We start from the raw sequence: 16,963 nt of genomic DNA on the forward strand, positions 1-16,963 counted from the left end.
TGGAGCAGTGGAGGAGCAATTATTAATGCTGATGAAGTGGTGTCAATCACAAAGGTTGAACCAGGAGAGGGCAGTGCCAATGATGTTGAAGACTGTTTCAAGGTGGGTGAGAAGGATGGAATGGTTGGTTGTGTCGAAGGCAGTGCAGTCCATCAAGGAGGATGAGAATGTTTACATTTCCGGCATCAGAGGAGAGAAGAAGATCATTGCTAACTTTGAGGAGGGCTGTTTCAGTGCTATCATTAGAGCGGAATCCAAATCTGGAAAGATTCACACAGGTTACTGACAGAGAGATGAGCTTTGAGTTGTGATGCAACAGCATGTTCCAGTATTTTAGGCAAAAAGGGGAGGCTGGAGAACAGTCTGTGGATAGTTGGGATGTCAGGATTTAGTCCAGGTTTTTTAAGAATGGGGTCAACAGGGCTGCACAGTGGTTTGGTCGTTAGCACTTTCGCCATGTAGTTAGAAGATCCCTGGTTTGCATCCCGGCCTTCCCGGGATCTTTCTGCATGGAGTTTGCATGTTCTCCCTGTACATGCATGGGTTTACTCCAGGTTCTTCAGCTTCCTCCCACAGTCCAAAAATATACTGAGGTTAATTAGTGATTCTAAATTGTCTGTAGGTGTGAATGTGAGTGTGATTATTTGTCTGTATATGCAGCCCTTTGATAGACTGGTGACCTGTCCAGGGTGTCCCCTGCCTTCACCCTAAGTCAGCAAATCAGCTGACCCTAATGAGGATTAAGTGGTGCCTGAATAATGGATGGATGGATGGGTGACAGCAGCAAGTTTGAGACAGAGTAACAACATTACTTCTGAAGGCAAGAAACTGAACAAACAGAATCACTCAATTTTTAAACTTTCCTATGGTGTGTGACTGTATAATGTGTAATGCCCAATTCTGTCTACTTCTAGTCATGGTTGTGTTGTTTCCTTAGAGGTGAAGGAATTTATATAGCAGTGAAAAATGAACCTACAGTGAGTAAAAATATGACAGGAGTAGAAACACACAGGAATTGCTCAGAGTTCAGATAGTTAACATGCATTTAAACAATGTTGTTCAAGCTTTTAATGGTTTTTGTTCAGCATTTGCAGCTTGTGGTTAAAGAGAGCAGTGTGCTCTTTAGCAGTCATCTGAGCAGTTCCTTCTTTGTGTTTTGTGCAGGTTGGTAGTAGGCAAGAATTATCAATTATACCAGTGGCCCAGGTGTGATAAGGAAAAGGGGTCACCAGTTAAAGAAACACAGTTTTAGTCTTGTCTTATTATACTTTAAGTTAAAAATAATATATTTTTTTAAATGAATGATGGAGTATCAGAGCCAAATGATGGAGTATCAGAGCCATTTTTACCACTTTTTTTTTTACATTTTATGGACAAACATAGAAATACTAGACATACTAGACACACTAGAAATAACAGTTGCAGCCTTTGTGGTGTTTATGAGGAAAAACTGATCCTTCATTTCAAATGCAGTCTGTGCACAGATAATACACATCCTCTTCCTTTAAATCAGAGCCTTAATGAGTGCTACAAACTGTCACTGAAAACAGCCAAACTGACCTTTAGTGGAATTTATTTCTTCTAAATTAACACAAAGACACCCTGCTCTTTTCATTTCTCTTCATGTGTGTGTGCCATGAGAAGATGACAGCACACATCTACTCAAATCCCAATTCCCAGCAAAGTGATGAGTGTAAACACGTAAAATCCAGCTGACACCTCTCCGGCAGAGTTCTGGGCAGGAAAGGGAGATTTAATAAATGACGAGGAGGCCTCTGTGTGTACAGTCAACCGGGCAGACGAGTGTTTGATTTCCCTCAAGGACACAATGTTTCCCCTGCAAAGTCCAATCATGTTGTGTCTGGGACTGAGAGCACCACACAGTATGTCTGCACTGTCTGTCCATTTATCCATCTATTCATCTATCCAGCTATCTATTCCAGGTAAAACCTTGTGAGTAAAACGATGCAGGAAGATGGTGTCTACATCTAATGCAGTGGAGCAGAGAGACAGATAGAGACAGAGAAAGATTAGTGCTGGCACCAAATCCTATGCGAGCTGCTGAGTTCGATAAACTGGCCGGCAGAGATGCAGGAGGTTTTGAAAACGATGCTCTATCACCCAAGAAATACAAGACTTTGACCCTCAGCGTGGGACAAAGTGAGAAATTACTTCTCTTGATATGTTGGGACAAAACGATGGACCAGAGTCAACTTGCTGGTCTGACTGTGTCAATACATTGAGGAGAGACAGAGATGTTGGAGGTAAGAAGAGAAGAATTTTTTAGAATTTTTAACTGTGATTTTTGGAATGATTGGCTGTTAATTTACAGATTTTCTCTGTACAGATAGTAACAAGTAAAATCACAGGAGAAAATAGATATTTACATGTTAACTGTAAAAGCACAAGATATAATTTATCAAAGTTTTACAAAGGTAATTTGTTCCTTTACAGTAATTTGTCGTAAAAAAAACACTGTTTTTCAAAGTATATTTAAATGAGCAAAAGTTTTAGAATTTTCCAGATGTGCTGTTAAAAAACTGTCTATTAAAGACTCCTGCATTGCTGAAACTCCGTAAAACTTACACACTGCTTGTCAAAAATGAAGTCAGATTCAGCAGCTGCATAGTTTATTTCTCACCTCAAATGTTTTCAAAAACACATTTTGCAAAAATGCTTTGTTTATAAAAGAAAAGGTTTCTGAGCGAATTGACATTTTAAATGGTTTGGAATCCAGACAGCCTCCCAGTTAAGCATTGTCCCATCAGATGCAGCTAATGTTTGAGCGACTGTAGGTGGTGAATCCAGTGACGATTCCAGTTGAAGAGCATCAAGTGTCAAATGTGGGGAAGCGGCCTGATGTCTTGCATGTAAAAATGCCCACATGGACAGGTATTATCGCGTTCACTTTAAAATAACAACAGTTTAGCTTTTCAGGAGTTTCAAGAAGTAGTGAGTGTCGTCTGGATGTGCCCGATTTGCAGAAAGTAGCCAAGACCTCAACTGTATGCCAACAAGGAGCGGGCAACATGATGCGCCGTTTATTTATATGCATCGTGATGTTAACCAGAATGATATACGCCTCCTTCCTCTTTTCCTTACGTGTCTCTTTCAAACTGGAAACCTTTGCTACTGCTCCACAGTCTTACTTTTCAGTGAGAAATACATTTCTTTCAAATTGTAACTGAGATGTTTAATTGTTTATATGCTGTGTAGGTGTTGCATTTGTTGTAGCCATATCAGCTCTCTGCAGGTGATGTCTTTGTTTGGAAGCATGCTGTCCGGAAACACTCACCCAGCACACAAATAAACACATGTACCCTATCAAAGCAAACACACAGTGGGAGATATGGATTTCTGTTGATGACCATGTCTGAGTCGCCTTAGGCTGTGCACCTGTGGTGGAGAAGCTCAATAATCGTCTGTCAACATCACACACAGTCTGTGCTGCGTTCACAGCTCCCATCACACAACATGCTCAGATAGAGAAACAACTGTGTCTGCTTTCGATCCTGTGAGCTCAAGACAAACCTACGAACTGTACGTGTGTGCAAAATTAATGTGATAAAGTTGGCAGCCAGCCAGATGCCTTAACCAACTGTCAACACAAAGGAGCATGGAAAAAAACACATCCAGACACACTGTACCCTTGTTTGCCGTCTCCATTGAAATAAACTTGCTCGAACCCTCATTCGTCTTGTTGACAGCTCTTCAGTTGGGCTTTCTAGATCCAGGATGCAATCACATGCTATTAAGTGTGTGTGAGTCCAAGAGTGTTTGTTCAATTGTAATATTGAGCTTCCAGTGGATTCTCAAAAACATTACAGCAGCTGCAGCACAGTTATAGTAAAATTGTACATTACAAGCATTTTGTACATAACTACTGGAAGATATGTACAATAATCCACTGACGCTGAGTGCAATTTTATATTTCAGAGGAGGTCTGTGAAACTGTGCTGAAGGAAAGCAGAGATAAATTCAAGGTTAAGTAAATTTAGCTTAAGCAAAATCAGAGAGAGATGCTGCCAGGACTTAAACCCTCTGTAACCCCAAAACTTCTAATGGGTATGAAAGGCATGCTATTTTTTTTTAAAATCGCTAAAGTTACACCATTTATCAGAGCCAAATTTATAAAAATAAAAAGAATCTTTAGCTTTTCAGCTTTCAGTTGGTCCTTGAATGTGTTGTATAAATTACAGTTGTCAGGAAAATCTAAGCTTAAAATCATCAAAATCACTTTATTCTACATGTCCATCCATCCACTACCTATACACCGCTTAATCTTCATTAGGGTCGCGGGGGCTGGAGTCTATCCCAGCTGACTCGGGTGAAGGCAGGGGACATCCTGGACAGGTCGCCAGTCTGTTGCAGGGCTACATATACAGACATCAATCACACTCGCATTCACACCTACAGGCAAATTAGAATAATCAATTAACCTCAGCATGTTTTTGGACTGTGGGAAGAAGCCGGAGTATCCAGAGTAAACCCATGCATGCACAGGGATAACATACAAACTCCATGTAGAAAGATCTCGGGAAAGTTGGGACGCAAACCAAGGATCTTCTTGCTGCAAGGCGAAAGTACTAACCACTACCTCACTGTGGAGCCCTTTATTCTACATGTGTCATTTACAAATTTACCAAAACTAAACCACACTAAACAGATTCTGCTGTTTATGGTATTTCCCCTGCAGATACCTCAGGGAGAAAATCATGTCGGCAGTGGACTAAGCGGATTGAGACTCTGGATAGATCTCATCAGCAAGTTGCTGCAAGTGCACAAGAAGCAAATGTGCGAAAGTCTTGCCAGCGTAACTCAGAAGGTTCATGCCTCTGTAGCTGATGCAGCTGCTTTTGTCTCCCTTGTTCTTATAGAGGGTGATAATGCTGTAGTCATGCATGTCTTGTGGCACTAAATCCGCAGCCCAACACTGGAAAAGAAGTTGGTGCAAAGGTTTGAGGATGGTAATCTTTGCACACTTCAACACTTCTTGCAGAATTCCATCCAATTCTGGTGTCTTGCCACAAGGTAGCATGTTGATGACATCACTGAGTTCTTCCAAGGATGGGACACTGTCCAGCTCCTCCGTGACTGGAAGATGCTTGAGTGAATCCAGAGCAGCAACATTGATGTAACGTTCTATGGAATACAGATCTGAGTAGTGCTTCACCCACCATTCCAGTTGTTCATCCTTTTCCTTCAGTAGGTCACCACTTTTGAATTTTAGAGCTGCCGCTTTTTGCAGTGAAGAACCAACAGCCATCTTGATACCCTGCTAGACACCTTGAATGTTGCCAGAGCCAGCAGCTTTTTGATGTTACTGCAGAGCTCGTTCCACTATTCCTTTACATGTGATCTCATGGTTCTTTGAGCCAGAGCTTTTGCAGCACGCAAGACTTGCAGTACTGATCGGGTTGGACAGTTATTCTACTTCAACAGTGCTTGGCTTTTGTTCTCCAGAACTCCGGACAGTGTTTGAGAATGGGTTTCAAACCAGTTGTTGGAGTGTTTTTTTTTTCATGCCAAGTGTTGCCATGGATGTGTTGTAAATGGCATCTCTCAGTCATCTACATTGCTTCTGGGCAACACCTTGAGCATGTTCTGCTGATGGGGCCACATCTTTTGTGCATTAGCCGGACTTGCTTCTGATCGCACTGACATTTATTTGTGCTTTGCTGAGAGGTTTGGCAAGATGGCATGGTTTTGGCTGCAGTCTAAGTGTGCTGCAGACAAGTGAGTGGTCGGTGTTGCAGTCAACTCTGTTATAGGGAGTGAGTCAGCAGCCTTGTAACAGTCAGATCTAATTGGTGTCACACTTTTGAGCATGGATGTCTTCAGGACACTTTTTGGCGAGGTTTGGCCTGAAAGCAGCTTTTTGTTATGTACAAGATGGCGAGAATGAATAGCTCAAGCAGATGTTCCAAACTGAATCCAAACTTTCCGATGCGGACAGGCTATGGCTGAAAGTCATCGCCAACTCCGGCGTTGAAATCACCAAACAACAGAAGTTGCTTGCTTGATGGGACAGCTCAGATGACTTTAAGAATTTGTTTGTAGAAATTGTTTTTGAAATCAGCAGGAGCATAGAATGTTGGAGCTTAAATGCTCACCAGTCCCTCAGTACCTGCAGCTAGAGAATCAAATGTGTTTAGCTGGCTGTTGTTCACAGGGAAGCTGACACCATGCTCCCGTGTATCTTCAGAGCGTTTCCATCTCACCTGAAAAACACACAATTGTCTTCACGAATCTTGTCAAAGTCTGCAAGTGGGTTGATTACTGCTATTTTGCGACCATTGTCAATTTTGTCAATGTTGTCACTCAGTACAGTAGTCATGGTCTATACGCTCTAGCATCCTAGTGTGGGGACAAGATTTACTGTCTGTCTGTCCGGATGAATCCGAAAGCCGCATGCACCCAACAAGGCAAGTGAAACTGGTGAGACAGCACCTTATTGAGCAGGGGCTGCCTGACTTAGCCAGGCAGTAGCTGTCTAGTAAGACTTCGACGACCTCTACCACTGTTGAGAGTTAGCCTCTGGCGTCACACTCAAGTGTCAGTCCAGTGTAAGCTTGTAATCAGTGACTGCTATCTTTCCCTGCAGTTTCCACTGCAATGTTGTGGCAAAGCTGAAGTGTCTTCTCCAGTACCCACTTATATGCAGGCCTGGGCAAACTATTCAGGGGCTAGTAACTTGCCCAATATTTATAACCCTTCTCTCCTCGGCGCTAGTGTTCTTTGAGATACTGGCAAGGGCCAATGCAGTCACTCTTAGTGAAGTCACCAGTATATAGTAATTGCTATATCCACCTATGGGCCCCGGCTCCTGATTTTTCCCCGAGGTTTACTCCTGAAACCTTTCTTGCAACGGTTGTGAGAGTATCCGCAAGGCAGTGGAGATTTGTGATGAGTTTTCCTTCTCCTAAGTAGGTTGCCTGTCAAGGCTAACGAACATACTGCTTTGTAATAATCTTGCATCTTAAACTCTGATCATCACATCTTGGAGTTTGAAATGAGCTGTCATCTGTCTGTGTGCTGTTGGTGCAGCTTAAACTTGTTTTTGCCTGAGATACCATTATATATGTGATGTAGCTTCTACTGTGCAGAGGATTGTGGGTTAGAAAGGCCACAACAGCATGCTGGCTCGCAACAGCATGAAAGACTGGATTTAGCAGGACACCCTGGTATTTTAAGCTACTATGTTTGAAATATTATATTTTGGGACAAACTAAATCTTGTTCTGGCATACTGTATGGTGTAGCAGTACAGATATTGGAATTCACCCAGTGGTAAAGAGTTGCAGACAGTCAGTAAACCTCCCTCTGACAATGCTGTTAAGGACCAGACGGGGGAATCAGTCAGCACGTCAGTCAGTAATCCACCTGACAACAGAGCTCTGTTCTGCCATACACAGCACTCAGATATTTATTTACAAACTCAAACTCTGGCACACATGAAACTATTTGCACATACAGCAGAGACCCAGCAAAATCGAACAATAGCTGACATCAAACATTATTGATCAGCACACACGTGAGGCTGTTTAAACTTCTCCTGGAATATTAAAGAAGCAATAAAACATTGCAGAAAACGCGCCACAGGCACAGAGTCATGAGATGAAGTAAAATATTAAATCCAGCGAGACATAATTGGATCTGCCCTCATACAATGTTGTATATTCACGCTGCATCACAAGTTGGCAAAAGGTTAGAAAAGAAAAGAAAAGGAGCACACAAACTTACATGCACACACACAAACATATGGGAGTAGTTAAACGAAGGTAAACACACACAAACAACCTCACAGTTTTGCTCTGTGCTTTGAGACATGAAAGGGCCAAAGTCTAATCTGTAACAGCAATCTAATTAACTATGGTTATCACAACTGTCCAAAGTGCTTCGGAAGAAAGCTAATGAGTTGAGCTGCAGCCTGAGGCAAAGAACAACTGCTTTACAGAAAGCACGAGACAGTGACAGAATGGTTAGAAGAGAACACTGAGGTGTTCCAAACAAGCAGAGCTATGTGAGCAAATCTGAAGTTTGTTCTTTGTTTTCATTTGGGTTGTCGTGGAGATGTTATCTTGGCAAAGGTGAGAAGTGTACAGTCTGCTAACATTGTCATATCATATATTCTTTAACAGCCATGACTGAAAAATTGCAGTTATCAAGTAAGTTTCCTGAACAAAGAATCAAGGCTATGTCAGCACTACATGTAGACTCTAAGCAGACTCTCTACACTATGCTGTAAGTTTCTCAAAGTAGATCATGACAGTCATCATCACTGCTACAAGTTAAACCATTAGATAGACCTTCCTATGTCACACTGTGATTCTCTTCTTGATAGACAAGAGGTGTGATCAAGAAGTTTCAGTACTACGTCCATAGTACTGAAACTACCGGGCTTTGCAAAAGTTCTGTTACACTCGGTTTCATAATCTTTAGAGATGTTTACATGTCGGAGTGAAAAATTCCATTAAATAAACTGAAATTTCTACCTTATAGGCAGGTGTCATTAATACAAATTTGTTGTATCAAGATGGAAGTGAAAAGAGTTGAGATATCTGCTCTCCTTCGTGCTGGCCACAACAAGTCTGACATAGCCAAACAGCTGAACAACAGCCGGATGACCGTCCACGGAGTTGCGGAGAGACTCAAGAATGGTGACGACCTGAAAGATCTTCACCATTCTTGAGCCTTTCTATCTATCTATCTATCTATCTATCTATGTATCTATCTATCTATCTAAATATAAATATATATACCTATATACAGTGCCTTGTGAAAGTATTCGGCCCCCTTGAACTTTTCAACCTTTCGCCACATTTCAGGCTTCAAACATAAAGATATAAAATTCTATTTTTTTGTCAAGAATCAACAACAATTGGGACACAATCGGGAAGTGGAATGAAATTTATTGGATATTTTATACTTTTTTAACAAATAAAAACCTGAAAAGTGGGGCGTGCAATATTATTCGGCCCCCTTGCATTAATACTTTGTAGCGCCACCTTTTGCTGCAATTACAGCTGCAAGTCGCTTGGGGTATGTCTCTATCAGTTTTGCACATCCAGAGACTGAAATTCTTGCCCATTCTTCCTTGCAAAACAGTTCAAGCTCAGTGAGGTTGGATGGAGAGCGTTTGTGAACAGCAGTCTTCAGCTCTGCCCACAGATTCGCCATTGGATTCAGGTCTGGACTTTGACTTGGCCATTCTAACACCTGGATACGTTTACTTGTGAACCATTCCATTGTAGATTTGGCTTTATGTTTTGGATCATTGTCCTGTTGGAAGATAAATCTCCGTCCCAGTCTCAGGTCTTTTGCAGACTCCAACAGGTTTTCTTCCAGAATGCTCCTGTATTTGGCTCCATTCATCTTCCCATCAATTTTAACCATCTTCCCTGTCCCTGCTGAAGAAAAGCAGGCCCAAACCATGAGGCTGCCACCACCATGTTTGACAGTGGGGATGGTGTGTTCAGGGTGATGAGCTGTGTTGCTTTTACGCCAAACAGATCGTTTTGCATTGTGGCCAAAAAGTGCCATTTTGGTCTCATCTGACCAGAGCACCTTCTTCCACATGTTTGGTGTGTCTCCCAGGTGGCTTGTGGCAAACTTTAAACGAGACTTTTCATGGATATCTTTGAGAAATGGCTTTCTTCTTGCCACTCTTCCATAAAGGCCAGATTTGTGCAGTGTACGACTGATTGTTGTCCTATGGACAGACTCTCCTACCTCACCTGTAGATCTCTGCAGTTCATCCAGAGTGATCATGGGCCTCTTGGCTGCATCTCTGATCAGTCTTCTCCTTGTTGGAGGTGAAAGTTTAGAGGGACGGCCGGGTCTTGGTAGATTTGCAGTGGTCTGATACTCCTTCCATTTCAATATGATTGCTTGCACAGTGCTCCTTGAGATGTTTAAAGCTTGGGAAATCTTTTTGTATCCAAATCCGGCTTTAAACTTCTCCACAACAGTATCTCAGACCTGCCTGGTGTGTTCCTTGGTCTTCATGATGCTCTCTGCACTTTAAACACAACCCTGAGACTATCACAGAGCAGGTGCATTTATACAGAGACTTGATTACACACAGGTGGATTCTATTTATCATCATCAGTCATTTAGGACAACATTGGATCATTCAGAGATCCTCACTGAACTTCTGGAGTGAGTTTGCTGCACTGAAAGTAAAGGGGTCGAATAATATTGCACACCCCACTTTTCAGTTTTTTATTTGTTAAAAAAGTTTAAAATATCCAATAAATTTCGTTCCACTTCACGATTGTGTCCCACTTGTTGTTGATTCTTGACAAAAAATAAAATTTTTATATCTTTATGTTTGAAGCCTGAAATGTGGCGAAAGGTTGAAAAGTTCAAGGGGGCCGAATACTTTCACAAGGCACTGTATATATAGGGTGTCCCAAAAAAATGTATACACCTTTTAGCAGCTGATAACTAAACTAACCTCACACCACTAGACTTCTTTTTATGGGGATGCCTAAAAGACAAAAGTCTACGCAATGAGACCTGGAACAGTCACTGAATTAACAGCAACCATTCAATGTGAATGCACACAAATACCAAGGGAATTGTTACATGATGTGTGCTATTCCATCGCTTCACGTTGTCGGCAGTGTCTGGACTAGAACGTTTGAGAACAGGCAGTGACAAAACAATAGAATGATGTTTGTAAATTCTTTTACATGTTGAAAATTAAATGAATTATAATAAACACCTAGTTCACAATTATTTAAATTCTGTATACTTTTTTTGGGACACCCTATATATATACCGGGCTTTGCAAAAGTTCTGTTACACTCGTTTTCATGATCTTTAGAGACGTTTACATGTCGGAGTGAAAAATTCCATTGAATAAACTGAAAGTTCTACCTTATAGGCAGGTGTCCTTAATAGAATTTTTTTCTCCGGTGAAGTTGTATCAAGATGGAAGTCAAAAGAGTTGAGATATCTGCTCTCCTTTGTGCTGAACCTCAGCCGGATGACCGTCCACAGAGTCGCGGAGAGGCTAAAGAATGGTGAAGATCTTTCAGGTCTTCACCATTCTTGAAAGATCGCTGAAAGATCTTCACCATTCTTGAGCCTCTCCGCGACTCTGTGGACGGTCATCTGGCTGATGTTCAGCTGCTTGGCTCTGTCAGACTTGTTGTGGCCAGCATGAAGGAGAGCAGATATCTCAACTCTTTTGACTTCCATCTTGATACAACTTCACCGGAGAAAAAAATTGTATTAAGGACACCTGCCTATAAGGTACAACTTTCAGTTTATTTAATGGAATTTTTCACTCCGACATGTAAACGTCTCTAAAGATCATGAAACCGTGTAACAGAACTTTTGCAAAGCCCGGTATGTATGTATGTATGTATATATATATATATATATATATATATATATGTATATATATATATATATATATAAATTCCCCTCAGGAAACAAAATGTTTTGAATTGAACTGAATGAAAAGCAAAAACTGCAATCTAAAATTTGGCCACCAGCCTGTTGAAAGCGATGCCCTGCTCCCAGTGCTCCTGTCAAAATGTGCATTTCGAGGTTTTCATCAAAAGAAAAACTGTAACTAGATTTTAAGTTTAAAAAATCCCTATTTCCCATCCCTATTTTTATGTACTAGCTGACATTATGTAAAAATGAGAGGTCGTTTTTTTGAAATGAAGACATAAATTCCATATTTGGTACCATTAAACCACTGTAAAAGACAAGGGTGCAACAATATGACAAATCAAGACCAGTTAAACTGAAACAAGCGTAATAACCACTTTTAAGACTTTTTTATCTGTGATTAAAATAATTAAGATAATAGTACGACTGATTTAAATTCCTTTTTTTGCGTCTCAGATGTGTTTGTAAAAGAAGACCCTGTTGACTCAAATGATGGTCTTGGTAATATTCCATCCGTGCTGCAGAGTAAGCTGCAGATGTATGTCAACTGTAACTTTCTTTACCCTCATTTTGTGAACATGTACTGTATGATGCACTAAAGTCTGACTGCCAGCTTTTAGTAGAGACTGGCAGCAGATCTGTACACCATGCTTTTGAACATACTTCTCTGTCCTTTAGCTTCATGGCCAGCACCAACTGGTTTCTGTGATTAGCCAGCGCTTCTCTGTAGTTGCTTTTGGAGAAGAGTGCAGAGCCAAGGTTCCCATGAGCACGGCATTCACCTGATTGGTCACCTGTGGATAAAACATGTAGTAGATTCAGCGACGTTCACTGCAGTTGTCTTTTCACAAGATGCATCTTACTGCACTGTCTTTCTCGTACCTAAAGTCTTGGTGACCTCAAGGTCCTGCTGCATGTAGGCCATGCTCTTCTCCACGTTGCCTAAAGACCAGTACGCAGAGCTCAATGCAGAGAAAACAGATCCTCGCAGCTTTAATGAGCACGTGCCAATTTTGAGCCCCGCCTCAAGCACCACAACCGAGGCTCCATGGAAGCCATGAGTCAACAGCTCCTGGCCGATAACAGAGACAACCACAAATGGGCTCTTGTCCAGCTTCATCTTCTGCAGCTGCTGGTAGGTGGGTTCAAGTGAGTCTGTAAACAAAGGTGGTAAGCACACACATTAACACACTGTTTAGCAAAGGAATGAGAATCAATAGTCCTTTATCATGTTGCAATCACAAAAATGGTTCTCTAATTAGAAAGGTTTTCATATTCCATTTACATCGGTCAGCTCTGCAGATGTTTTGCAGGCGATGGGTCATTTATCCTCCAGCAGTGGTCCTGGTCCTGATGACATTGAGGGTAAATTTCTTAAACTTGCTTCTCATGTCCTCTCCTCTCCATTGGCTGAGCTCTTTAACTTGTTGTTTACAACTTGTGAAGTGCCCAGCGCATGGAAGTCTATGAAAGTTATTCAATTGCATAAAGAGGGAGATACTCAAAATATTAACAATTATAGACCTATTTCTATAATTAATATCATTGTGAAACTATTTGAGAAAATAATTTTCAATCAATTGTCCAACTATCTCTTAAGTAACAATTTACTGTCTCAATGCCAATCAGGTTTCAGGAAAAACTTTTCTACTACTTCTGCTCTTTTAAAATTTACAAATGATATAACTGATGGTTTAGACAATAACGTGTAATGGAGCTGTTTCCTTAGATCTTCGACCTGGTTGATCATTACTTGCTTCTGGATAAACTGCAAGCAATAGGCCTCTCTCATCTTTACTTTGGTTTAACTTCTATCTTCACCACCGTCGCCAATGTGTGTCCTTTAGGGGCAGTCTGTCGAATTTCATTGGTATTGATAAAGGCATTCCTCAAGGTTCCTCTCTTGGCCCTTTACTATTTTCTATTTTTATTAACGACTTGCCACTGTGCTGTACAGAGTGTAATATTCATCTTTATGCCGATGATACAATTATTTATTGCTCTAAACTGAGCATTTCGGATATTGATGACTCGTTACAATCTGATTTTGACTCAATTCAGCACTGGCTGTCTCCTAATACACTTCTGCTTCATAAAACTAAATCATATTCTATGTTGTTTCAGAGAAGACTTTGGTCTACATGGACAACTAATCTTTCTTTGTATTTTTTGGATTCCTCTCCCCTACTGCCAACTGACACTGTTAAATACCTCAGTGTTTGGCTAGAAACAGACCTTTCCTTTAAAACGCATGTACATGCAACTACCAATAAGCTTAATTATCGCCTAAGAACACTTTATCAGTCTGTAAGCTGTTTTAATTATCATGTAAGGAAAAGAATAGCCACTCAGTTATTGCTACCTATTCTGGATTATGCAGATATTGTTTATTTGAATGCTACTGCCTCCTGTCTACATTCTCTATATGTGGTCTATTACAGACTCTGTCGTTTCATTCTTCAATGCCCTTATTGGACACACTACTGTGTTCTATATGAACGGTTGTCTTGGCTCTCACCTTCTGCCAGAAGACATTATCGTTGGCTGCTGTTTATTTTTAAGTGAATTTACTTTAGATATCCAGAATACTTACAGCAATAGCTAGTGCCTTGTAGTTCTCCTTATAGCTTACGTGACACCAACCATCTTTTCTTTATGGTACCTAGAACTAACAACGAATATGGGAAATCAGCTTTTTGTGTTGAGGCTCCTCAAGACTGGAACAGCCTTCCTATTAATGTTCGAACTATAATTTCATTTCCAATGATCCGGAATGCTATTTTAGAGCATCTTAGGACGTTTGTTTTTGTTTTTAGTTTCTACACAAATTAGTTTTTAATTGATTGATCATAAATGAGGACATGGTCTGTCTTGTTTGTTATGCCTATTGTTTGTAATTTTTGTGGTGAAAAATGCATCATTCAATTTGTATATGCCATGAATATATATGCAATTGTTTCACTTTTCTACTTGTTGCATAAGAATTTATAGCATTGTGTGCTTAGTGATATGTAAACAGTAAGTGGGAGAATGGTTGAATATTCAGAGCTGGTCTGTGTGGGTGTGCTGTCATTATTGTTGTGCTTTTTTTGTGTGTGGGATTTTGTCTTGTTAAGTATACTCTGCTCCTCTTTTCATTTATATAGAGGATCCCCTTGAAAACGAGATGGTTCATCTCAAGGGGGTATACCTCTGTAAATAAATGTAAATAAATAAATAAAGCGGCTAAATCAGGTGCTTCTTAGATTTGAGAGAAAACACAGGAAAAGCAGAAGAAAGATTTTGCTTCACTACCTTTGGTGGTGGTTCAGGAGACATCACAGGTAAATAATATATATATTAAAGGGTTTTTGTTGTTGTTTGTTTTTACCAGAAGAGCAAAGAGGCTGCATAAAAGCTTATATACATACAATTTTCAGTCACAACATTAAAACCACCTTCCTAATATATTGTAGGTCTCTCCTGTGCAGCAGATCCTTAAAGTTCTGGAAGATGTGAGGTGAGGGCTACATGAATTCTATAATTCATGTATAATTCATTCATAAAAATAGCCCACAGATACTTGATCAGATTTAGACCTGGGGAATTTGGAGGCCAAGTCAACACCTTGAGCTCTTGTCATGTTCCTAAATCCATTCCTGAACAATGTTTGCAGTGGGGCAGGGAACATTCTGGGGATCAGGGAAAATGGCTACCATTAAGAAGTGTTTATGGTCTGTGGCAATGCTTACATTAGGCTCAAAATAACATCTATATGAGCGCAGAACCCAGAGTTTCCTAACAAAACACTGATCAGAGCATCATGCTGGCTCCACCGGCTTGCCATCTTCCCTTCCTACTACCATCTCTTTTCCAAGTAAATAATACACAAGGCCATCCACACAATGGAAAAGAAAGTCATCACAGTAGGCTAATTTCTTCCATTGCATAATGATCCAGTTCTGATGTTCACGTGACATGTCTATGTGTTCTATTACAGCAGCATTGAGGTGTTCAGCGATTTGTGTTACTGTAGCTCTTCTCCAGGCAGGCCTTAACTCCTCATTGGCATCAATGATCAGCATGTTCTTCACTTCACCTGTTGTGGCTGATCGATGGACACGCACAAAATACTGACAAAGCTTGGGGCTGGTTCTCATTAGGCTCATTACTCATAACTGCAGTGCAACAGGTGAAGAAGAATTTTGAGAAGCATATTAACATTTGTATCATTACAGATGTTCTCTCATCTGGTACTTGACAGCTGGACAAATTGAAACAGCACAAGGAGGAGGGCAAAACCAGAATTTATCATTATGATTTGATAGAACAAACACTGAAAGTTTACAGTATTTTAGTATATAAGCCAATAATATTCCCTCTCTCTCCAAAATGCAACACTCCTAGTTCTAGGAAACCCAAGTTCATGGTGTCGGTAATCTATGGATGATTGCAAGGAGAATTAGTGTTAATGTTGGATCCAGAGGGGGTTTCAGTGATGTAGAACAGAGAGAACAGAAATGTGACCTCTGGATTTCACCACCTCTGCTGCTGTGTTTCTGATTTACACTCAAATCTTTTGATTGGAATAACCAGTTAAAGTCAAATACTTTAGCATGTCAGGCTGACTTTGCACCCTCCACCTCCAGTGTAAAATGAGAAATCGTATAAAACAGCATGTATTGAGAAGTCTGGCACTAGCTACTTTCAAAAGAAATATTTATGTATGAAGTTTCTCTTAGTAATTTTATCATGTTTGAGGAATAAGTCCAAATAACCTCGTTACTTTGTTACGACTTTGAATTTGCTACATTACACTACCAGCTCGTCTGGTTGCTAAATGATTAGCCTTGTTGGCTCCTGGACCCTGAAAGTAGAATCCATGTTGCTGGTGTTTCACAACATGTTCAAAAGGCTAAGTTAAGATTTGGTGTACAGACTTTCTACAAAGTACGACCTCATGAAGCTCATTGAGAGAATGCCAAGAGTGTCCAGTTGTTCATGAGAAGGTGTGCCCAAACTTTTGACTGGTAGCGTAAATATAATAAAATGTATTGAATCAGAATCACTGACGCCACCTTTAATGGAAATGACATGGTTCAGTTACACTCAAAACATTCATGTACAAAAACAGGTACTGCAGCTTGTGGTGAGCACACAATGTCTCTGTGTTAGTGCATACATCAAATCTAAAATCAAACTCCTTTTCTGTCTCTGCTGTGGTACACAGTCTTAGTTCTTCCACCAGTTCAGCTGAGGGTGATGATCCTGTAGTTAAACTGTGTGAAGTGCTGCATGCTGTGCTATCTAAAAAGCAGAGTGTAGGTGGAGATAATCCAGCAGCTGCTTTACATAGAAGCAACTCCAGCTCACCAATTAGACTACAGTGCATTATTTGAGGTTATTTGTCTTTTTACTACAGGGCTGTACCGTTGGCTGTGTACATGGAAAATGGCAGAAAAGCAGAAGTGTTTAATTTTTTATCTCTTGTTTCATGCATATACATATAAGAATAACAATATATAAATTATATAATAATAAAAAGAATTAATAAGACATTGACTGTTACAAATAAA

At 40.4% G+C, this 16,963-nt stretch overlaps 1 protein-coding gene across 1 annotated transcript in view; it reads right to left on the reverse strand.

Moving 5' to 3' along the window:
- The window catches only part of ttc28 (tetratricopeptide repeat domain 28), a 244,762-nt gene that overhangs the window by 73,738 nt on the left and 154,061 nt on the right, over positions 1–16,963 (reverse strand). The window contains 2 exon segments of the mRNA XM_051938750.1: positions 12,072–12,202; positions 12,291–12,563. Coding sequence (XP_051794710.1) covers positions 12,072–12,202; positions 12,291–12,563 — 404 coding nt within the window.

Source organism: Acanthochromis polyacanthus, chromosome 18, assembly GCF_021347895.1.
Source record: "Acanthochromis polyacanthus isolate Apoly-LR-REF ecotype Palm Island chromosome 18, KAUST_Apoly_ChrSc, whole genome shotgun sequence".
Classification (NCBI taxonomy): Eukaryota; Metazoa; Chordata; class Actinopteri; family Pomacentridae; genus Acanthochromis; species Acanthochromis polyacanthus.